This window comes from Phaenicophaeus curvirostris, chromosome 6 (assembly GCF_032191515.1).
Source record: "Phaenicophaeus curvirostris isolate KB17595 chromosome 6, BPBGC_Pcur_1.0, whole genome shotgun sequence".
NCBI classification, from domain to species: Eukaryota; Metazoa; Chordata; class Aves; order Cuculiformes; family Cuculidae; genus Phaenicophaeus; species Phaenicophaeus curvirostris.
The window spans coordinates 19,718,711-19,741,697 of record NC_091397.1 but is presented as its reverse complement, the minus strand read 5'-3'; the positions used below and the strand labels follow the sequence as shown (position 1 = coordinate 19,741,697).

Below are 22,987 nucleotides of genomic sequence, written 5' to 3'. Positions count from 1 at the left end.
TCCATAAATCTGAAAAAAAAGGAAAAATGTAAAGAACTTTGGGTACCATGTGTGACGTCTGTACCTGAGCGCTGCCTGAGTAGTGTGAGCAGCGGGTACAGCTTTGAAGAATCTGGAAGTGATGTCAGGTGATTTGAAATGCAGCAAATATTTCAATTTAAAAGCTACTACCCGTAAATGTTGCTTACAAAGGGCGAATACCGACATAATAACTAAAAAGCACTTCCTAACCTTTTTGTGTGTGCGACAAACTACGTTCCTCTGTGACACAAGACGAGACATGGAATTATAGTAGCAGTTCCACTAAAGCAGCAGGAATCTTTGTATTTCTCCATCTGACGTTAAAGGCAACATCTTTTATGTAGGCCTCATTTATAAACCCCCACGAATTTAGCCGAAGACACTAGAGTTTTATCTTGAGAAAGAGCAAACATGTTATGAACTCTGTGAGAGAAAGAATGAGGTAAAATTCAGTAAATAAAGGGCTTCTATTTAATTAGGATGACTTTACAACATGTTAAAACACACAAAAGGACAAAGATGCCATCCTGGAGGAAGTGCTATCTAGTACATCGCAGTGATGCTCACTCAAATGCCTAAATCCTTACATCCTTTTATTATTCTTTTTTTTGTGTGTGTGTATGTTATTTTAGAAATAAACTCTACAAATTCTCCTTGTGATTTTTTTCCATTTGACAAGAAATTAAAAAATATAAATTCAAACAATTTTGTTAGAGTTTTAATCTGATATATGTTTTAGTAAAATTAGGAGAAAATCACACTTTTAGAATATATAAGATTTTCCCCAATCGTTAGAAAGCAGAGTTTTAAACAAATAATACTTCTCCAGTTGCCTCTGTTCCTGAGTACTTAAATAAAGACTGAAATTTTAATAGCTCCAAAGTGTATAATTTAAATGTGAACGCTTTAAGCTTTTTGGTTGATTTTTTTTTTGTACAAGCTAAGAATATATGGCTCTTTTCATGTATGAGGGGAAAATCAGAAGATTTTAAGTTTTGACAAATAGAAGCTAAAACCAAATCAGAATAAAGATAATCAAAATGTAAATAGACAAGTCCTTCTTCTTTTTAAACAAATGTCACTTAATACCAAAACCACTACCTAGTAGCAAAGATGTTTTTGGGGTTAAACTTAGAATCAAAAATATTAAATACTTGCTCAAAAATGCATTCAGCTACTATGGATTTTACCTTAATAAAATAAATAAATCCAGTGTTTTCAAATATTTAATTAAAAAGCTAATTTCCTTAACTGTCTATCGGAACTATTTGTGAGCAAACAAGTAGGTTTTATTGAATAGTCCTTGTCTGTAGCCAGAAAATGTGTTTATTGAAATTAAGACATACAAAAGAAATTCTGGAAGTGTAAATATTTTTGAAAATATGTTACAAGTATTGCACTTTCACCAGATCTGAGGACTGTCTACAGTAATTTTACCAAATAAATAATCCATATAATTACAGGCAGTACTTTGCCTGCTGTATTGGACTTTTGTGCCTGTGACATGAGAGAAGTTTTCCTGTTCCTCTTGGGGTATGTAGACTCCTTTTATTTGATACACGATCATGTCAGTGACTGATATACCAATATCACATTTTTTCTTCAGATATGAATCCAGCAAGAAATTAATTTTGTAGAAAATACTTATTCTTTACTGTTTCTATATTCATCAAACATTTTATTAAGTAAAATATATTTTATAATAACGAAGACTCGATCCTAAACTTAAAAGTTCAAGGGGCATTCCATTACTGTGTGGATAAAACTCTTGGAAGTTAGTTATAATTTTGCAAAAAGTTTACACAAGAATATAATCTGAAATGAGTATCTTTTAATTCAGTGAAGAGCAATACACGGAAAAAAAGACTTAATCTGAGCCTTTGCAGCAACACCTACGCCAACTACAAAATTTTGTGAATTAGTCCTCTGGACACACTCAGTGATTTCCCTTTGAACAGTTGCATTATTTTGTTTTTATTAACAAAGCAAAAGCTGTAAAAAATACTAGCCTTCACAGGCTGAGGTAGTTTTTTTCCCCAATTAATTAATATTCAAGTATGAATGCATTTCCTTAATATTTTTTTTACTCCATATACAGTTCAGCTTCTTCTCGGAAAATGTAATGAACAGGGTTTTAAAATATGAGTACAGTACACACAAGCAGTAAAGTCTGGACCCATGTCCCTTTTGTAGGGAAAAAGAGAAAAAGGAAATAAGTCAGGTTGAGAGGTTGGGTAGGGAAATTGAAAATATAAATTTTGTGATGAAAAATAGTTACACTTCCATGTACTTTATGTTCTTGCAATGAATCTTCAGCAGTTGTTTTGCCTTTAAATCTCGATTTTAGTTTATACATTTCAATATGCTATAAATGATAAGGGGGTGTTGAAGAATAAATTTCTGTAGCATGCAATCATGCCACATGTGTACATAGCTGATGTTTAGGCGGTGAGTATGCTTCTTTATCGCCTTGGTCTCTTTAATTCTGTAATTCCAAAGCTCAGAGCTTTGTCCTCTCCTCCATTTCACGTTTTTTGTCTTCCTCCATTTTATGCTGGCTTTTCTTAGGTGTCCTCAATATTTGACGATCATATCAGAAGACAGAGAAAGCCTCATTTTGCCAACCTCTCTGTCTGTTGCGGTGCCTTTCTTATTTCTGGCAAAACAGAATTTACCAGGACTTCTGCCAGCCACATCGATGAAGCTCAGAGTTCATCAATTCAGTGATACTAGTTTTTATGCCAAGTATCAGGCCAGTGACGTTACTTCAGACCAAACACCAAAACTCTAAGCAGTCATTCTTCGTGGTATCATGAGGCCCAATATTGTACATACAAAGTGTGTTAGAATTAAGGGCCTGATCCTGTAGCCAGTATGATTTTCCTTTTGACCTCAGCTTGGGCATAACTGAGACCTAGTTACACAAACGCAGGTTTTTATGACACAGTAACCAGACAACCCACAGTGCCAGGAAACTAAGAAGGCAGCATAACCCACGCTCTGCTTCTGTCCTGAGGAAGAGGCACACGCTGCCAGTTGGGCAGCTGGCTTTGCATAAAAGAGTTTTATTGATAACACAAAACGGAAAAAAGAAAAAAAAAATCCAGTGATGATCCCGGATGTCGTGTGATTCAAACAAATGCAAAATGTGGTGCAGTAAGATATGATAAGGTGTAATCTTACCAGTCTTACTGCAACAAAACTTGACCTGGCCTCCAGAGCCAGACGGAGCACTTAGATGACCAGTTCTAACTAGAAAGAGATGCGGACCCAGACACTGAATTCCAACAACTTTTTTATTAAATCAGCTACCAGTCAATTATCGTGAGAGGTTCAGATGGAATCAAATGTGTTTGTTCAAAGCTCTTCTCTAGTGAGAAGTCGAGCCCTCTGACAGCACCGTCACCCTGCAAACGGACGGCAGCCCAGGCCGGCAGGTGATGGAAAGAGCAGCCTGTAGTCACTGCTGTAAATTAAGTTATTCTGGAATATTAGACTTTATACATACTGCTGCCTGATGTGCTCTTATCAGCAACGCTGGTTAAGACAAGTAACAAGAAAAATTTAAGGGAAAATGCTCTGCTCTGTTTTTCTCTTATTCTACATATCTGGAAATTCGGTTGGCTTTGCGCTTTGTGTTGTCTGATACGTATCTGTATCTTTTTGACATTATAAAGATGTTATTTCAAAATCATTAATCTAGCAGAGGCCTTTAGCTTTTACTCTTTTTTTATTTTTTTTTTAGACTGAGCAGCTTTCAACATGAATTACCCTTAAAGAAATTTTCAGCAGTACCATTTACTCAATAAAGAAGGCCAGATTACACAGTAATATTCTTGTCTATTCGGAACAGCTATGCGCGTTTTTCTTTGGGAAGTGATACCTAAAACATATCGCACGCTTCACCTCCAAAGGCTGCAGGCGTCGTAATTCATGTGACGTAGTGAGGCCTTTACCTGTTTTATTAGATTAGTCCTATTTGTTCCTCAGCTGAAACATAAACACAGGCCATTTCATTGTTTACTTGTAAAACGTTAATTTAGGATTTTTTGGAGGGCTGTGTGCTTTGATGCAGGATCTGTAACCGCGGGGAGGGGATCCTTTGGATATAGGAGGCCAAGCTAGACATTTCAGAAGCAAAATAACCCTCAGGGTGAAGAAGACTCCATCCTCGATGCTTTAAGTTAGCAGGCGGCAGGACGCACAGCTTGAATTCAGGGACTTCCAAGCCCTCCAGCAACACACGCGCTGCGCTGATGTATCGAGACACAACCGCTTTGACGATTTACTGAGAAACAGAAGCACCGACGGGCCCCAGCGAAGCCCCGCACGGCCGCGCCGCATCCTGCCCTGGTGCGGGCAGAGGCACAATCGCCTCCCGCTCCAGCCCGGAGAGCGCGGGGGGCCCGCACACAGCACGGGGTGGGGGAAAGGGGTGGGGGGAGGGAGGCGGTGCGGGGCAGAGGGGGCGGTGCGAGAGGAGAGGGCAGTGCGGGGGTGGCAGTGCGGGGAGGGGGGAGGCGGTGCGATGCGGGAGCGGGGAGGCATTGCGGGGGGGGAGTTGTGGAGCAGAGGGGGCGGTGCGGGGGTGGCGGTGTGATGCGGTGCGGTGCGGAGCGGAGGGAGGCAGTGCGGGGAGAGGGGAGGCGGTGCGATGCGGAGCAGAGGGGGCAGTGCAGGGTTGGCGGTGCGATGCGGTGCGGGGAGGGGGGAGGTGTTGCAGAGGAGGCGGCGCGGAGGTCGGCGTGGTGGGGGGCAGAGGGGGTGATGCGGGGGGACGGTGCGGTGCGAGGCAGAGGGGGAGGTGCGGGACAGAGGAGGCGGTGCGGGGATAGAGAGGGCAGTGCGGGGGCGGCGCAGGGCAGAGGGGGCGGGGCAGAGGGCCGTGCGGTAGGGAGAGGAGGCGCGGTGCGGGGCAGAGGGGGCGGTGCGGAGGGCGTTACCGGGCAGAGGGGGTGGTAAGGGGGGCGGTGCGGGGGGAGGTGCGGGGGGAGGTGCGGGTCGGTGCGGGGGGGGGGGGGGGCGGTGCGGGAGGAGGCGCCGCGGTGCGGGGCAGAGCGGGCGAGGCGGGACGGAGGGGGCGGGGCGGGGGGAGGCGCCGCGGTGCGGGGCGCAGGAGGCGGTGCGGGAGGAGGGGGCCCCGCCTCGCGGCCGCGATCAGCTGCGCGCGCGTCACGTGGGCGCGTGTCGAAGGTCACGGCGCCCACAATGGAGCTGTCGGCGTACGCGCAGGGCGGGTGGCGGCTGCTGGGCGACCCGCGCCGCTTCCCCCGCCGCCCTTACGCCGCTCTGCTCCGCGCCGCCTTCCGCAGCCTCCTCGACCGGCCCGGCGCCGCGCTGGGTAAGGCGCGGGGGGGGCGCGCTCCCGCGCTCGGACGCGCGTGTCCGCGCGGAGGCGGCGCGGGGCGCGGAGGGTGCCGGCCGCTCCGCGGTGCGTGTTTGCGCGGGTGGCCGCTTCCTACGGCGACCCCGGCGCGAGGGCGTGCGGCCGTGTAATTAATTGAGCGGTGTTAATGAGCTCGCCGCCGTGCCGGGCGCTGCGCGGTCCCCGCCCGTGGCGGCGGCGCTGGGAGAGGAAACCGAGCTTTCCTCTTCTTTTATATATATTTTTTTTTCCTCTTTTTTTTTTTTTTTTTTAACGGGAAGGCGCTGAGGAGGCGGCGGCGCCGGCAGCCCCGCCCGGTGCGGCGGCTCCAGGCGGTGCTTCAGCCCCTCTCCTCCTCCTCGCACCTCTCTCTCCATCCTTTCGCCCCGAACGCGTTTCATCTGGGAGGTTTTTGCGGGAAAGGGATCCGCTCGGGGAGCGAGCTCGAGGTCCCGCGTGCTGGGACGTGGCAAGCGAGCCGCGTCGGCGGCGATTTCTTTATTTTAGACGATCCCGACCTGAAGGATATTGACCCTGTGGTGCTAAAACATTGCCATGCGGCCGCTGCGACCTGCATTCTGGAGGCAGGGAAGCACAGAGCCGACGTCTCTGCCATCAGGTACCGACCCCTGGCAGCTGCCCCGCTTTAAACTCTGCTGCGGGGTTCGTGTTAGCAGAGAACTAACACATTCTTTCTCCCTTCAGCGCGTGTCTTGAGGACTGTAAGCTGGACAAGGAGAGAATTGAACAGTTTTGCGCTGAATATCAGGTTTTTAGACTGTTTTTAACATCTTTGTTTTCTTTCTCTCTAGGAATTTATTGAATCTAGCAACTTTTTTTTTTTTTTTCTCTCTAGAAAAACAAGGATGCATTGGAAATCCTATTGGGAAGGTAGGTCCACCAGTTCTGCATAGATATATAGTTTCAATTACAGCTACTTTGAAACTGTCCTGGAAAACACCTCTGCAAACTTTAGGTGGTTACACTAAGAAATACTGTTCCATTTAAAAAATAAATAAATAAAAAAATTAAAAATTGTACATTTGTAACAAACTTGAGAAAACAGCTGTTGAAACTTGTCTTCCTCCTTTTGGAATTCTACTCCTAAGAAGCATTTTGAACTTTTCAGGAAGCATTACAAGAACTGTGAAAAAGTTTCTCATTGATGGACAGCTTGAGAAACTGATGTTTTACTTTAGGCTAGGGAACTTGTAACTGTTGTGTCTTTCAGCATAGGGAGATCTCCTCTCCATATAACAGATGTGTCTTGGCGCTTGGAATATCAGATCAAGGTAATTTTAACCCTTGAAGTTGTTTCTTTAGTCTACTTCAGAACTGAGACCTGACTTTTTTCTTTGCTCTTTCTTCCTAATATAGAACAATCAGCTTCATAAAACTTACCAGCCTTCCTACTTGGTGACCTTAAACGTAGAGGTACTGTACTTCTAGCACCCTCAGAGGGAAAAATGCAGTTGCATGATTATTTATTTCTTTAATAAAACAGGCATTGTTGGTTTTGCTTTTTTTTCTTCAGAACAGTGACTCAGGATCACACCCAGATGTTAGTTTTAGTTGCACGATGGAGCAATTACAGGTACTTCTTTCCTTCATCATTGTTTCTATGCTTGGCTCCAGTTGTGGATGTGAATGCTTTTAACAACTTGCCAATCAAAAAGAAATCATATGTGCTATTGGAAGGAAAGAAAAAAAAATACAGGCCTGAGAGGGTATGGGAGACTCCTCTATTAAAAAAAATAATAAATCTGAGTGTATTTTTCTTGTCTTCTCAAATAAAGTTGGAAAGTAACTGGTTTTAGTTGCTTGAGGAGTGTTTTACATATGTGTGTAAATATTTTGTCTGTTTTCATAACTGTTTCATATATTTATACATGGGAAGAAATACATCATTTTTCTGGAACTCTGATTTCCCATGCTTTAGGGAAATGATTCTCTAAAGTGGTGGTTCAATGATTTAAATGATTGAAAATCCAGAACGAACTGAAGGCTCTTCAGGGGTGGTAATGATATGTAAGAAATCTACTGAAACAAACGTTGATCTTTGTTTAGTGATTTAAATGTGTAACTGAACAATAGAGGTATTGTAATGCTTGGAAGTGACCAAACTCTGGAGGACTAGGAAGAAGGGTTGGGGGAAAAGGAAAAGCAAGGTATTAAAACTACAGGTTTACACCTCTGCTTTTTAATGTGTGTCTCAAAAGTCATCTTTCCCTTAGTATTGAGTGTTTTTAATTTGTTTGCTGACTTGATTGAATCTAACGAGCTTTGGCTGGAGAATGGTCCCAGTACAAATTGCGCTCAAAATATTTTAAGTGTTTTTAGAAATGATACGGTTCTTCAGAGCCAAGAGCAACTGTCAGTGTTAGCCTCCTAACGACAGCAACAGAATCTGTGTGCTAGGAGTAGTGATCTATTTTAGTAGATAATGTATGTTAAAAGGTGTTTTCCTTCAGTTCCCACTTTTCTTACTACATCATAAAGTAGGAGTTATTTAATTACCTGCTGGCATTGTTCATCACTTGCAACATTGCTCTATGGTACAAGGTGCTGATTTCCCCAGCCTCACTGTATGAAAAACCCACCCCATGGTGTGCCTCTAGCTGACCTTTAAAAAAAATATGTATGTGTGTTCATTCTAAGACAATATTTCATCTCTTAGGATTTAGTTGGGAAACTAAAAGATGCTGCAAAGAGCCTCGAGCGAGCGGCTCAGATGTGACCGAAGGTGCCAGCCTGCCGAGCTGCTGCTCTCCCCTCCTCCCAGTGCCTTCTCCGTGGAAAACGTGTTTCTGTCATGATGCAAACTGTTCTTTTTTTTTTTTTAAGTCATTGGATGCGAATTAAGTGAAATAACTGGCTTTTTATGAGTTCACTTGTTATTTTTTTTAATTAACTCTTGTTAAATATTTGCCTCACCGCCGTGTCTTCAGAGCATTCCTTCTCTTTCACGTTCTGTATTTTCGGCGTCGCCAGCGCTTGTTTTTCCGTGGGACCCAATAAAGTTTTCTCTCCTATTCCGCAGTGTCTGTGCGGGGCTCGCGGGGCGTTCTCCGCGCTCCCCGGGGCGGGATTCGCTCCCCGCGGGGCCCCGAGCGCGGAGCCCGGTCCCGCGCTTCCCTTGGCCGTGCCGGGGCGGCCCCGCACCTGCCGGCGGGGAGACCCGCGGCCCGTCCCGGGGGGGCCCCGCGCCGCTCGGCTTCGCCCCGGGAGCGCGCAACAAGTGCGGGGCGGGGGGGGGGGGGCGCGGGGCGAGCCGGGGAGGAAGGAGACGTGGGGCTGTTTGCGGGGGGGGGGGGGGGGCGGGAAACGAGGCGGCGGCGGCGCGCGGGCGGGCGCGAGAAGCGCCAGGGCTGGGGGGGGGGGGCGGGGGTGAGGGGGGCGAGTGAGGGGGAGCGGGGCGCGGCGGGGGCGGCGGGCGGGAGCGGGTCACGGGGAGGCGGCGGGGCCCCGGCGGCAGCGCCGCTAATTCCCAGGCCGCCCTTAAGGAATGAGGCGCCCCACGTGACGCTGGCGGGGCGGGCGAACTCCGAGCCATTTTGGGGACGGTGTCAGTTTCCACCGTGTGCCTTCAGCGTTGCATTCTTCCCTCCTCCGCCCTCCTCCCGCCCGCCCGCCCGCCCGCCCTCCTTCCCTCCCCGGGTCCCCGCCACCAACTACGAAATAACAACAACACTCGCACTCGTAACAACGGCAGCAATAATAAAAGCGAGGAGCGCGAGCGAGGCCGCGAGGCGGAGCGGGGGGCAGAGGGAGACAGACAATGGGCCGGCGGCGGCAGGACCCCCGCGAGGCGCGGGGCCGCGGCGCCTGAGCCCGCGCGGGCGGCGGCGGCGGCGCGGAGCGAGGGGGCGAGCGGGGCCGGACCCGCGGCCGCGCCACTCGCGGGGAGCGGAGCGCGGCGGCGGCGGCGATGAGCTGATTGCGATTGACAGCGCCCGCAGTTCATTTCAAGATGGCCGCTTGGCTCGCATTCATTTTCTGCTGAACGACTTTTAACTTTCATTGTCTTTTTCGGCCGCCCCGATCGTCGCCCACCGGCTCCGTTTGGCGGGTACGTATGAAGCGGGGTGTCTCCCGGCCCCGGGCGGGGGGCGGCGGGGGCTCGGCGGCGGGGCGGGCGGGGGGGGCGGGGGGGGGGGGCGGCCGCGGAGGGGAGCCCGGGCGTCCCCCGAGCTCTCGGAACGGGAGCCGCGCTGACAGCGGCTCCGCCGCGCCGAGCGCCCGCCCGCCCCGCGCGGGTTTTAGTTCCTTTCTTCCCCCGGACGCCCCCCGAAACCCTCCTGTGCGCGCGGCCCCCGAGGAGAATATTTATACTTGCAGACCTTGCTGCCGGCCGGGCCCCGGCGCCCTTTGTTTAAAGGCAGATTTTGATTAAACGGGGGCGTTCGCGAAATCTGGAGCTGCCCGGGTCGAGCGATCGCGGTCCTCCCCGAAAGAAACGCGTCCGGGGGAGGTTAAAATGTCAGATAACGCGCCCGTTTTATAGAGACGGGGCCGGCAGGGGGTAGCGATCCCCCCGGAGGGGTTGTTAGGCGCCGGGGCACCCGGCAGAAAATGTTATTAACTTAAGTTGGACGAGTACTTGTGTGCAACTGGATGGGTCGTAAGATGGCGGTTCCCGGTTGTTTCCATCGCCTCCTCTCACATTTCTGCCCTAAATGCTAAAGTTTTCGGGGGGTCGCGCCTGCTGGGGGGGGGGGGGCGGCCGGCACCCAGAAGTAACTTTTTTTGGGGGGTGAGGAGGGCAGTTCGGCTGCGATCTTGGGGAGCTGGGGCGTGCGGTTTGCTGGAGCCTTCGGAGCAAAGGTGATGTGTCGGTGGGACGCGGGGGTTTATTTGAATTTCTTTTCTCTGGTTGATGCTTTTTTTCCTTTCCTGCGCCCGGGGAGGGTAAATTTACATGAAATCCTTTGTCAGATCTTAAAGATGTCACGAGTGGGCTCCTCGTGCTGCTGGCGGGCAGCGCTGGGGAGTTGCTGGTGTGTGTTTGTGTAATTGTGTGGCCTTGGCAATATATAACGCGGGATGTTTCTCTGCGATTACTGCAAATATTTGTAATTAATCAAGCAAAAATAAGCAGAAAAATCGCATTTCTGCGTAAGTGAGATAGTCACTTTTCAGCCTCGAGAAACTTTGATTCCCTCCTCCCCTCTCCAGAAAAGTTGAGGAAAACCTGGGCGTGTGTGCCCAATTGCAAGTTTGGCATTAAGAGGATTTTTTTTATGATTTTTTTTTTTTGTCGTGGTCTGTAGTGGTCAAAGCAACTAATTTTATGGGACTGTCCCAAGGACCAGGGAGGCTCTGGAAATGCAGTCCAGTAAAACTACTTTGAGTGACTCTGTGCAGTGCGTCCTGAAAAACTGAGATAGACTCGTGTTGCAGTTTGCCAGGCACACGGAGAATTGTCCCGCCTGATCGCTCAGATAGGACAGAATTAACATTTTAGGGTATTTTTTGGGTAGATGGGTCGTGTCCTTCACCTCGTTCCAGGGAGGCTGTTTAAGGGGTTGGGGTCCTTTTGCACTCTATTGCCAATATTCAGGTTTTTCCTGGCTGCGGCGAGCTGGGCAGGGATGTTGGAGCTCCGGGTGCCTTCTCTGAAAGGAGCACCGTCCCCTCCTTTAAAACATATGTGGGCATTCTTAAGCGAAAGAGTAATAACAAGCTCGATTATAAAAGTGGCTCTGACTGATAATGGGTGAAGATGTGGAATGACGGCTGCTTTATTCCTCATGGGAGGGTTTTCCGAGAGGAGATGGGTACGAAGTACGCAAACCTACCCGAGCAATGCTTTTAGTTTTTATGTATGTATTTTCTGTTAGAGACCTGCCGAGCAAGGTTTGATAGCTTATTGCCTTTATAGATTTTTAATAACGTGGCTGATTCTTAGCCGGAGGATGCACTTCTGGTTTTCTTCATTTTGACATAACCCGTTTAAGGCCTCTAAATAATCAGTTGACTGGCAGTGTTTACTTCTAGCGAGTATTATCTTCGTGTATTTTGCATTCGGTTGTTCCGAGTGTCGGTGTATAAATTGTATATTGTCCTGGTTGAGGGGCTGTTTGTCTCGACCGTGCGAGGTGTTGAAATTCTCCATGCCATCAGCGTGAGCAGAGGAAAATCTGCAAGGGTTTCTCTCGCACCAAAATATTAAGGTCGGGCTGCTGTGGTAGAACCTGCTGCGTTTGTGTTAAATACCCGCAGGCACGGACACGCGTGTGCGTGTGTCTGTCCGGGTGGCTCCTGGGGAGGAGTGAGCGTGAGGTTCAGCTCGCTGGAGAAAACCACCGGTTTCAAAGATAGCACGTTGGAAATGTGCTAACTTTGGGCAATAAATAATCCGCGTTTAGGGGTTGCTTCGACAAAACAGGTTTCACGGTTGAATTTAATCCCCCTCCATTTAGGAAGGCGCTACGCCTGCGTGAAATAAACGCGTTAATGTCTTGAAAGGTTTGTCCCAGCCTGTCAGGGCTGGGAAGGAATTCTCGGTCAGCCGGCTTGCGTGACCTCGGTCACTGCTGGGTTTTTGGTTCAGATATATATGAATTATAAGGTAGTGAGTCGAGCAAATAAAAGACAGAACCGTGAAGGCAGCCTGTCCACGTCTGAGTACCGACAGGGACCTCAGAGTCGTCCGGCTTCAAGGCGCTGGACTCTCCACAGAGGAGAGCAGAAGCCCGAGGTCTGCCTTTTCTGGGAAAAGCAAACCTTCGGCATCGGTTTAAAAGCGAGAAGCAGAGAGAGGGTCAGGGACCCTGGAAGCGACATTTAAACCGCAGTACAATGCAGCGGGGATCTTGCTTCCCCGCATGGGGCTAGGAACAGCCTTGGGGAGTCCCGGTTTGCCTCGGTGCTTCTCGCACTTTGCTTTTCTGTGTGCTGGCCGGCTGTGGTTTGATGCTGGGGAGTTTTTTATCTGCTCCTCACTCGAGGGTTCTGCAGCAGCAAGAGAGGTTTCCTGGCTAGGATCGCTCGTTGGCGCTGTGCACACTCCTTAAGGAATATTGTACCCCTGTCCTGGGCAATTTGGCCGAAATTGAAAGCTTTTAGAAAACTTGGTGTGTTGTCTTTTTTTTTTTTCTTTCTTTTTCTTTTTTCCGCTGCCTAACGTCGAAGTTTGCGAGTGTCTGGGGATAACCAGCATCTTGAGGCTTCCCCAGCTCGCACGGTGCTGTAGAGACAGGCGGCTCTCCAGCTCTGCCTCGGGAAGAGTGGGGACCAGGGATAGGAGCTGGTGTGCTCGGAGCACTGACATGGAGAAATGAATAGCTTACGTTGGAGCGACATCGTAACGTTACATTTTTCTGGATCTGGTTGACAGAAAGTAATTTACTCCGTTATTGACGTGGCTGACAAGGTTTTTTCCCCTGCTGTACTTTCCCCCTATTCCTCTTATTCCCTCTCATTTTAAGTAGTATGTGTGCATCCAGCGTTAATGCCAGTGCATCCGACGGGGGGTTATGTGTTTCAGCCTGTGAAAATGACATTTGTTTTTCACTCTTGTCGCTGCATTGTGTTGACAAGGTGTTGATTTAGCTTTGGGAAAGATCTGGTCACATGGTCCTTCGCATCTTGTCACTAATGTACCGTTTAAAGTCAGTTTGGGGGTGTCCTCCCAGCTCCCCCGGTGTGCTTTATTGCTGAAAAGGGGGGTTGTTTTAGCATCCGGAGGCTCGTTTTCTCCCGTCCAAACACCTTACCCTGGCGCTTCAAATCTCTTTCCACCTCTCGCAAAACTTTGCACCGCGCTCGCCTCGTCCGCGGGAGGCTTTTCAAACGAGGCTCAAAAGAAGAGGGGGGGGAGGAAAGAAAGAGAGCGGGAGTCGGGGCGAGAGAGAAAGGAAGGAAGGAGAGAAAGATGGAAAGAGAAGGCGGGAGGGGACGCCGGCGGCGCGGAGCGGGAGCCGGGGCGCGGGGGGTTCGGTCTCGGGAGCGCGGCTCGGCGGAGGGAGGGAGCGGAGGGGGAAGAGGAGCGATCTCCGACCAGCTCCTCGCACCGAGTCGACGTGGAGAGAGGCCCCCGAGAGGATCCGAAATGGCCGAGGCTCGGGAGGAGCCTCTGGCGCTCGCCTCCGCCGGGCTGAGACCCCGCAGCCCGGCTCAGCCCCGCGCCCGGAGCCGCCCCCGCCGCCCTCCGGGCCGCCGCAACCCCCCGACCACCCTCTCCCGACCCCCTCCCGTCCGCCCCCTTCCCCTCCGCCCTCTTCCCCTTCCTCGCCACCGGGCTCCCAGACCCCCGCGGGCTCCTCCACCCCCCTCCGCCGGGCCCCGCGTCCCACCCCCCGGCCCGGCTCGGCCCGGCCCGGCCCGCCCCCCCACCCCCCCCGCCCGCCCCCCCGCCCGGCTCTCGTGTGTTCCCAGCGGTGGCAGGATGCCAAGTGTAAGTGTAAGTTGCTATAGCAACCCCCTCGGAGAGCGGAGCGGATCCGGATCGGCACCGAGCGGCGGCGGCGGCGGCGGCCGCCCGGACACCCCCGGTGCCCGGCCCCGCTCCGAGGTGCGTGTCCCCCCCCCGTCCCGCCCCCCGCCGCCCCTCCCCGCTCTCCGGAAATGCCAGGGCAGCCGCACCGGGAGGCGCTGGTTCCCCTTTGTGCTGCTCGCCGGTGCCCGGCCGGCCCCCTCCCGCAGCTCCCCGCCGCATCGCCGCCCGGGCAGCGCCGCGGTGGGTGCGGGAACCGGCCCCGCGCGGGGGAAGGGGACGCGCCGGATCCCGGCACCTGGGACGCCGCCGCCGCGCTCGTCCCCGCTGATCGCTCCTCTCTCTGTGCGTGCGTGTGTGTGTGTGTGTGTGTCTTTCAGAGCCGCCCCTCGCCACGCCAAAATGCACCGAACGACCAGAATCAAAATCACCGAGCTAAACCCCCATCTCATGTGCGTGCTCTGCGGCGGGTACTTCATTGATGCGACAACCATCATCGAGTGCCTCCACTCCTGTAAGTACTGCCGGGCGCCCCGCGTTGTTCCCCCGCCGTTTCCCACCTTTCCCGGCATCCCGGGAACACGACCCTCCCCCTCCCGCCGAGCCCCAAGCCCCCGAGGTGCCGGGGACCGCCGCCCCTCCGCCTCCCCGACGGGCAGGGGAGAGGTGGCCCGGCGCCCGAGCCGTTTTTTTCTGACGACGACCCTACGGTCTTTGTTAAAGTAATAATATATGTATTCTAAGCGTCTCCTTTTCATGGTAATTGCAGCTTATTTGGGTATTTGTTTAGCTTAAGCAGCGCGCTGCTGACAATGGACGATTTGCTGTAGCTTGCATAGTTTAGAAAATCGCACCTCTATCCCTGCATATCTGAGCGTCACCTACAACCGTCACTGAAAGGCTGTCGTGTTTCACTTACAGTCTGTAAGACCTGTATCGTGCGTTACTTGGAGACCAGCAAGTATTGTCCTATATGTGATGTCCAAGTTCACAAAACTCGGCCGCTTTTGAATATAAGGTAGGAGAAAGATGCAACGCGCGCCCTGCATCCCTCGTTTTACTTTCTATGGGGAGACCAGCAGCAGCCGTGTAGATGTTATCTCTTGGTCTGCGATTTAAATCTGAAAGGACTTGTCAATTTACAAGCTAACTTGTGTGTTGTCTCTCTCTTTGGAGTTTTGTCATTGATTGAAATTGAGGATTTCTCTGGATGGGGACATAAAGTTTTTGTTGGTCTTTTTTTGCATACCCCAACCACTGATGGATGCCTCTTCCCTCTCCTCCATCTTCATGTGTACCAGTTTTTACCTTTGCTTTCTGCGTCTCCCAGACGTACAGCTCCTGGTCATGAAAAATCTTGCTGCAATTTCCCTTGCTAAGAAAGCAAAACCCATTAAAGCATGTTTCTCCTTGCAATAATGTTTTTTCTTGTCAGCGTTACTCATTGCTCTCTTTATTTTCTAGGGGGGACGTGATTTTTAAGGCCTTTCTTTAGTCCAGGAGAATTATTTTTCAGTTGTGGTAGCACAGATGAGTTTTGGTTTATACCGGTATTTATAGCAGTGTTAGTTTGATTACAAGGTCCCGTAAGGAAAGTTTTTATGACTAGCCTCCCACTTTGTAGAAGATGCCTCATTGTTGTGAAAGATTATAAATGGGGAGCTGCTGCATGGGTTAAAATATTGTTTCATCTGCTTAATTTTATTTTTTGGGGTTGTTCTTTTGTCAGGTCAGATAAAACTCTCCAAGATATTGTATACAAGCTAGTACCCGGCCTTTTCAAAAGTAAGTAGTTACGTTTGGTTTTTTTCCTGAAAAGTAGAAAAACAAAGCCTGAACTGTTATCCTATATCAATACCAGGAGTTACAGTGTATATACTAAAAGAAAAATATATGCTTTTCTATCTAGATGAAATGAAAAGAAGAAGGGATTTTTACGCTGCTCATCCGTCAGCTGATGGTAAAAGCTTCTCCTTCGCAACTTTAATAAATGGGTAGCATTGACCTAGATGCTTTACTGTTTCCTTTTTAACTTACATATTACTGTAATAGAATTTTAAGAAGTAAATTCAGCATAATAAAAATTTATTGTTTTAACAGTTAGGTAGCTTTAATTCATAATCTTATTATGGAGGGTTGGGGTTTTTTTTATCTTGTTACTGAGAATTGCCATTCTTCCTGATTTGAATTTCAAAATGTAAATTATTGTGGAAATTTCTGCGCAGCTGCCAATGGCTCTAATGAAGACAGGGGAGAAGTGGCCGACGAAGACAAAAGAATTATAACAGACGACGAGATAATAAGCTTATCCATTGAATTCTTTGACCAGAATAGGCAAGTTCCAGAATGGCAATATTTTATGTTTACCTGACTGATAGCAGCTATATTTATTATTTGTTGTAATTGTTTAATTTCTTCTCACAGACTGGAACGGAAAGGAAGTAAGGAGAAAGAAAAATCAAAGGAAGAGGTAAATAACTTCTCCTTACTCTAGAGGAAACTTAACATACACAAACATACTTGGGGCAGGTTTGTAGCTCATAAAAAAGACACAGGTATATGTATCTAGAACAAAAGAAGCACAACCTCCTACTCTGGTGCCAGGTACAAAAGAAGTCAAACTTCTTTACACAGCTGTACATGTAAACAACTCTTTAAAATAAAAAATACCCGCACTGTTACTTTTAATGCAGGATCTGAATTTTTGGTAAAAAATTTAAATTTTATTAAAAAAATATTAATTTTAAAAATCAGTAATATATACATATTCTAAGGAGATATGTACTGTGAGATAAAAATATTTATGTATAAAATCAGTTGCCTTTTTTTTTATTCTGGCACTCTAATTTACCACTTATTTCTGTTTTTCCTTTATAAGGCAGCAGAAATGGTTATAATTAATAATTTAATAAAGTGCATTTAAAAAAAAATAGCACAAAGCATCAGAATACAGCTTTGGTGGAAGAAATTGCTTGTTCTCAGTGAACTGATTTTCTTTATCCCATCAGGTGAATGACAAAAGATACTTACGCTGCCCAGCGGCGATGACAGTGATGCATCTAAGAAAGTTCCTGCGGAGTAAAATGGATATACCTAACACTTTCCAGGTACCTATTTTTTCAGTCTTGCCGTTCTAAGCCTGCTGCTGCTGGTGAGCACTCATTTTCTCATTACAGCCAGCTCTAGCTGTAGAATTACTACCAGGTATTTCTGGTGTATGCAATACACTTATGGGATTATGAACATTATTAAAATGTTTTTCCAGAGAGTTTGGTGACTCTGTAATTTTTGAATGCTGTAAATATGGAAGGATCAAGAAATTGCTCCTTAATATATTTTAAAAATATCCAATAGATACAAAATTTCCCCATTCTCTGCTGGTTTTGCTATAGTATTTTTATCCCAGTTTTCTGATATATACATCGGGGGGTTACTTTCACCTCAGAGCAAGCATAGGGTTAGGAGTAAGTGCCTGGATGCTCCTTGATGTGAGGATTTGTGTCTTGGACAGATCGATGTCATGTATGAAGAGGAACCTCTGAAGGACTACTACACCCTAATGGATATTGCCTACATCTACACTTGGAGGCGGGTGAGTTCGGCCAGCGTGCCTCCCCCTTCAGGGTGCCGGTTGTGGCCCGGGGAGGGCGCTTACGGGAGTCTCCCCTTTGCTTTGCAGAACGGGCCTCTGCCCCTGAAATACCGCGTCCGACCTACTTGCAAGAGAATGAAAATCAGTCACCAGAGGGAAGGCTTGAATAATAGCGGGGAGCTAGAAAGTGACTCTGGGAGCGACAAGGCGAGCAGCCCGGCGGGAGGCATCCCCTCCACCTCCTCCTGTTTGCCCAGCCCCAGCACGCCGGTCCAGTCTCCTCACCCTCAGTTCCCCCACATCTCCAGCACCATGAATGGCACCAGCAGCAGCCCCAGCAGTAACCACCAGTCCTCCTTTACCAACAGAGCACGGAAAACGTCGATAAATGGCTCTTCTGCCACTTCATCTGGTTGACGGGCCAACCAGGCTACCGCCCCTGCCCCTCCTTTATATAGATCTCTCCATGCCATTACAGCTTTATAGATGCTAATCCATGTGACTATCGTCCAAATGCTTTCTTTTGTAGTGACACTGAACTTGGCTATAAAAGGCGGACTAGGTGACATTCAGGATGGACGTTAAAGGAAACGCAAGATTGAAATGTAAATTGTTTTCAGAGGACTGGGAAGCAAACAAAAGTTACACCTTCATCTGTTCTGAGTGATGCGGAGTTGTTTCCGGAGTTGTTTCCGTCCCCATCATCTGGACTCGGGAGTCTCCAGAAGACGATACAAATCCCGGGAAGTAGTTTGTTAATCCAGACTAACTCCTCCATTGCGTTCTCTTCGATTGTTATTGTTCTTATGCTGTTTTGTGAACCTGTAGAAAGCAAGTGCTTTTTCATCTTGAAATCCAACAAAACGGAAAGAATATGCATAGAGTAATGCATATATGTAGCCATGTCACTGTGAATAACAATTTTTGCGTATTAGCCATTTTGATTCTTATGTTGCATCTTTTACTCCTCTGTTGCTGCGCAGAACCGATCAAAAGAAAAGTAAATTTCAGTTTTACAATCTGTATGCCTAAAAGCGGGTATTACCGTTTTATTTACTGACTTGTTTAAATGATTCGCTTTTGTAAGAATCAGATGGCATTATGCTTATTGTACAATGCCATATTGGTATATGACATAACAGGAAACAGTATTGTATGATATATTTATAAATACTATAAAGAAAATATTGTGTTTCATGCACTCATGATATGGTTGTTAAATTTCTAAACTGGTTCGACCCTTGCAGATGCCCCCCATTTGAGCTTTGCTCATACTGAAAAAAAACCACTCTGCATGTGAGAGCTACAGTATTGGGAAAGCACATCCAAGTCTCTGATAACCTGGAGGCAATTGGCAATCTTAAAAGGATTTTACAGGCTTTGTCTTTTTTTTTGAAGCAATATATTTTTACTTTACCAAATGTTGAAGTGATGCAGTGCAGAAAAAAAAAAGTTAAGGGACACGGAAGTCTTTGACCTGTTTGATTACTTTTTTATTATTTGGTGTGGTGGGACTGTGTTTTTAAAAGCACACGGAATCATAACAGAAGCCATAATCTATTTGGTATAAATTTTAAGGAACCAGCAAGTGGCTGGATGAAGGCATTTCATCTAAATTTGTTTTAATATATATGTATATGGTACAGTACTAACTTCATTAAAATTTAACAGGTACTTTAATATTTCCAATAAATTGTGGAGAATGCCTCCTCTATAATGCCCTGCAAATAGGTGCATTTTATTAGAGGTTTCTAAGGGTATTATTTTTTTTCTGTAGAAGGAACTTTTCCACCATGAAATATGAACAGCCCAGAACACTTTTCAGTTTGTGCTTTGCTTTGGTCGAACTTTGTGTGTGTTCATCACCCATCAGTTATACATTTGTGAGGGTGTTTATTCTATATGGATATTGTTTCATGTTTGTACGGGAAAATTGTAGTTAAACATTTCATTGTCTCCAGTCTGCAAAAGAAGCACAATTCTATTGCTTTGTCTTGCTTATAGTCATTAAATCATTACTTTTGCATATAAATTGCTGTTATTTGTCCTGCTTGTTTTTATAGACCAGGTGATTGCAAATCCTCCACAAGGTTATTGCTTATTGATGTATAATGTCTTGTTAAACAAGAGTTGATATTTTTTTCCTGTAGTAAACATGTACAGTTCAATTTCAACAGTAAAAACTTCAGTTTTATATACACGAATAACTTTCATTTATAGCTGATCAAAGAAATAAACAAATAAAAGGGATAATTCATTGAAAAATAGCAAATGACCTCTGTTGATAATGTGGTGTTAAAGGACAAACTTCTTGTTCTCATTGGAAGTCTTTCTGGGCGTCCAAAAGATTTTATTGGACAGAACAGTATAGTGCTACAATAACAACAAAGCGCCTAAAAGTTTCCAGGATTTGTTTGGTTGCCTGCCTAGAAAACATTTGCTCTTCTTTATTTGACCTCGAATTATTCTTGAAAATAAGTAAACGGTGTAGTCTCACATCCCAGGCAGCCACAGGTTTTCCCTCCTGTCTGTTCAACCTCAGCCCCTGTTAAACTGCCCTGGCTGGGAAGGGAAGAGCAGGATTTTTGTGAGGGTGGGTGCCAGGTTCCGCCTGTGCTGCTCTGGATTACTTTTTAAAGCCTCGGTGGAACTAAACAGGTTTTAAGGTAAAGATACCTCTCCATGCGACCGAGTGTGTGTCTTGGCAGGATTCCCCCAGCTATACGAGTTATTTGCACTGTACTGGTTGAATTAATTCCCCCAAAGACCAGCACTGAACGTGCAGCAAAGGGTCGTACCTTAGCACAGTGATCAAATTGCGCTTATTTGTATTGGAAGTAGCTGATAATGACAACTTCTAGCATCAAAACGGAACTGCTCTCGATCTCTATTCAGTGTCTGGGAAGCATCAAGCAATGAAACCAGAGTTGGACAATTCCCTTCGAGGTTTATTAGGCTCTTACAAAACTTTCGACGTCTCCCAATTTGACATCTACCGTCTGAGAAGGAACAAACGTTCCCAGCAGCTCCTCCCGAGCCGCAGAGCCGCCGAGGATTTTTGTGCTGCCACATGAAACTTTTGTTTCGCTGCTGGCCCTAGGCAGATGGCACTGCGATGCGGATATATATTGCGAAGCACGGCTGGAAGGACGATCAAAGATAGCACCGCGATGTTCTACTTGCGAAGCCGCTCTGCCAACCTCCCGGGTTGCACAATGTTTTTCTTCGCAGCTACAGAGCGAGCGGGTTTCCTTCCAAAACGTACGGAAATCCTCCCTAATTGGAAAGAAATCTCATCTCTGTGTCCGCAAGAGCGCTCTTTTTCATTCCCCGACGTCGCGCTTATACAGGTCGAGGGATAAAGCCGAAGGCTGCTGCGATTTTCTGAGCTCGTCCAACAATCTGATCAGACAGAGGCAGGGGGACCCGCTGGAAAATCACGTTTCCCTGTCTCGGTCCGACCAGCTCCGCCGGCCCGTTTGAGCTGCGGGCGGCTCCGAGCAGGGACGGGGACAGCCGGGCACGATGCGGCCCCGGGGAAAGCCCGCCGGGCTCCGCAGAGAAGGTAGAAATGAGGAGAAGGGACGCGGAAACGTGCGGAAAGGGAAGGAGAAGGAGCACGAGGAGCTGGCGAAGCCGAACTGTCTGTCCCGCAGCACTGAGCATCGCCCACAGCTACCTGCGGCGGCCGCGGGGAACGCGGCTCCGGGACCGCGTGTCCCGGGAAGGAACGGGGCACCGACACCGCCCGCCGAAGCGCTGCCGCCCCGGGTCCTTCCCCCGCGCTGCCGGGGACGCGCCGCCCGTCACCGCCGCCCCGGGGGGTTTTCAAACCGCGGCCAGAGCGGGTCCTCTCGGGGCCGATACCGGAGCGAAGCCTCCTCCTCTTCCACCTCCGCCACCCCTGCTCCTTTTTTCCCTTGTTGGCGGCCGCGCTCCTGCCTCCCGAACACCGCTCCCGGCTGCGCGTCTCTCTCCGCGGCGCAGGGTCTCCTGCAGTTCCCATCCTCGCCACCAACGCGGGTCGCGGGGACCGGGGGGACCCGCCGCGCCCGCCTCGGGCTCCCGGTCCCGGTCCCGGTGGCCGCGGCGCCGGCCGGCACCTTGCGCTCTCCCAGCCCTCACACCGAGAAATTCTGAGACCGTGTTTACCCAGATAAGTGTTTCCTGCTTCCGCTGTTAATTTTTAACGTTCTTGCTTCTACTCTGGGTTCTTGAAACGGATTTCCTTTATTTTACTGCAGACAGTTTCTTTTTCGTGTTTTCTGCCCGTCTCCCACCCCGAGGGCGCCCCGAGGAGACCCCGCAGTCCCGGCCGGGGGGCTGCCGAGCTCGGTTCCAGACTTCAAAGTCGTCGCCCCGCTCCGAGAGCTCCGAGCCACGGCCGCTTTGTGTTTATTAATTCAAGAATTCCGAGAGGATTCTGGCAGACGCGACTTTTTTTTTTTTCTTTCTTTCTTTTTTCCAGCTCCGTTCCTTTATTCTCTTCCCCCGCGACTCACAGCGCAGTCCCTCAAGGACAACAGAAAATCTGGGGAAGCCCGGTGAGACGGGGACAACTTTCGGTCTCACCGGCTGCGGGGACGCGGTGTTTATTTCACAGGGATGATGCGGAATTTAAAAAAAAAAGGGGGGGGGGGGAAATAAATAAATAATTTTTAAAAAGTGGGTAATGGGGCAAAGCACGAAGGACCCGCGATTCCCACGGCAGACGGAGGTTTCCCGTGCCGGGGCGGGCGGGGCCGCGGCTCCGGGGCCGGCGGCGGCGCGGGGCAGCGCGGCGGGAGCCGCGGCGCGGAGCCCCCGGCGGAGGCGGCGCTCGGGGCCGCGGGGAGGCCCGCCGGGAGCCCCCTCCGCCGCCGCCCGGGCAGAGGCCATCTTGCGCCTGCGCAGCTCCCCGCCTCGCCCCGCGGAGCCGCACTCGCGCCCCGCCAGATTCGAACGGGGAGCCCGCGCCCCGCCGGAGCCCCGCGGCCCCCGCCCCGCCCCGGGGGTGCCCCGGCGGGCCCGGGGATGCGCCCGCGGGGGCGGAGCGGGGGGGGGGACGCGGACGCGCGGACGCCGGGACGCGGCTTTCCGGCGTCGCCCTGCCCTCCCCGGGGCACCGGGGCGGCACCGCGGCGGGGAGGGGGCCGCGGCAGCCACGCGGCTGGCGTCGCACCTCGTCGAGAGAGACGAAGGGTCGCGCGGTGCCCGTCGCCGGGGACGGGCGGGGGCTCCCCGGTGTCGGGGAGGCTCCTCGCCGGCAGCCCTCGCCGCGTCCCCGCCGGCCCCCGGCGCCGCTCGCTCCTCGCTCCGCACGTGCGGGGGGCGCTGCGCGGGCCGCCGCCACCGGGCACTCGCTTGAGCAACGAGACGACGTCGTGCCGGAGGCCTCCGGAATGGTCTGATCCTTGGGAAAAGGGAAAGAAACAGAAAAAAATATCTAAACTACCCCAAAACACGTCTACACGCAAAACCACCCCCCAAAAAAACCCAACAAACTTTAAATGGGAAAAGCGGAGGAAAAAAAAAAACCACAACCGAAATAAAATAATTAAAAACCAGACAACAACGAAGCAAGGTGGGAGCG

The 22,987-nt window shown here is 49.6% G+C and overlaps 1 protein-coding gene and 1 long non-coding RNA gene across 4 annotated transcripts; one reads left to right on the top strand and one right to left on the bottom strand.

The window, feature by feature from the left end:
- The first annotated feature begins 5,183 nt into the window (after window positions 1-5,183).
- On the top strand, window positions 5,184-19,681 carry BMI1 (BMI1 proto-oncogene, polycomb ring finger). 2 transcript variants are annotated; one of them, XM_069859504.1, is made up of 14 exons: window positions 5,184-5,362; window positions 5,894-6,005; window positions 6,092-6,155; window positions 6,243-6,277; window positions 6,921-7,001; window positions 14,204-14,337; window positions 14,745-14,841; window positions 15,553-15,608; window positions 15,733-15,783; window positions 16,049-16,157; window positions 16,248-16,293; window positions 16,832-16,930; window positions 17,335-17,415; window positions 17,503-19,681. In XM_069859504.1, the coding sequence occupies exons 1-14, from the start codon at window positions 5,230-5,232 to the stop codon at window positions 17,830-17,832; spliced, it is 1,428 nt and encodes a 475-aa protein (XP_069715605.1). In that variant the 5' UTR covers window positions 5,184-5,229; the 3' UTR covers window positions 17,833-19,681. The 2 variants fall into 2 exon arrangements, with proteins under 2 accessions (XP_069715605.1, XP_069715604.1); XM_069859503.1 differs by lacking the exons at window positions 5,184-5,362; window positions 5,894-6,005; window positions 6,092-6,155; window positions 6,243-6,277; window positions 6,921-7,001 and adding an exon at window positions 9,315-9,455.
- A 661-nt stretch (window positions 19,682-20,342) lies between these two features.
- LOC138721920 (uncharacterized) lies at window positions 20,343-22,022 on the bottom strand. Of its 2 annotated transcripts, none has more exons than XR_011337637.1 (2): window positions 21,568-22,022; window positions 20,343-20,691 (listed from the first exon to the last, which is right to left on the bottom strand). It is a non-coding gene; the product is annotated as an uncharacterized lncRNA (long non-coding RNA). The 2 variants fall into 2 exon arrangements; XR_011337638.1 differs by lacking the exon at window positions 21,568-22,022 and adding an exon at window positions 21,283-21,328.
- Between the last annotated feature and the right edge of the window lie 965 nt (window positions 22,023-22,987).

What these genes read in the sequence shown, in the direction of transcription:
- BMI1 (XM_069859504.1), top strand. Translation starts at nt 5,230, where the DNA reads ATGGAGCTGTCGGCGTACGCGCAGGGCGGGTGGCGGCTGCTGGGCGAC. An exon ending in CCGGCCCGGCGCCGCGCTGG is followed by an intron (nt 5,363 to 5,893) that starts GTAAGGCGCGGG and finishes TCTTTATTTTAG; the next exon opens with ACGATCCCGACCTGAAGGAT. An exon ending in AGTTTTGCGCTGAATATCAG is followed by an intron (nt 6,156 to 6,242) that starts GTTTTTAGACTG and finishes TTTTCTCTCTAG; the next exon opens with AAAAACAAGGATGCATTGGA.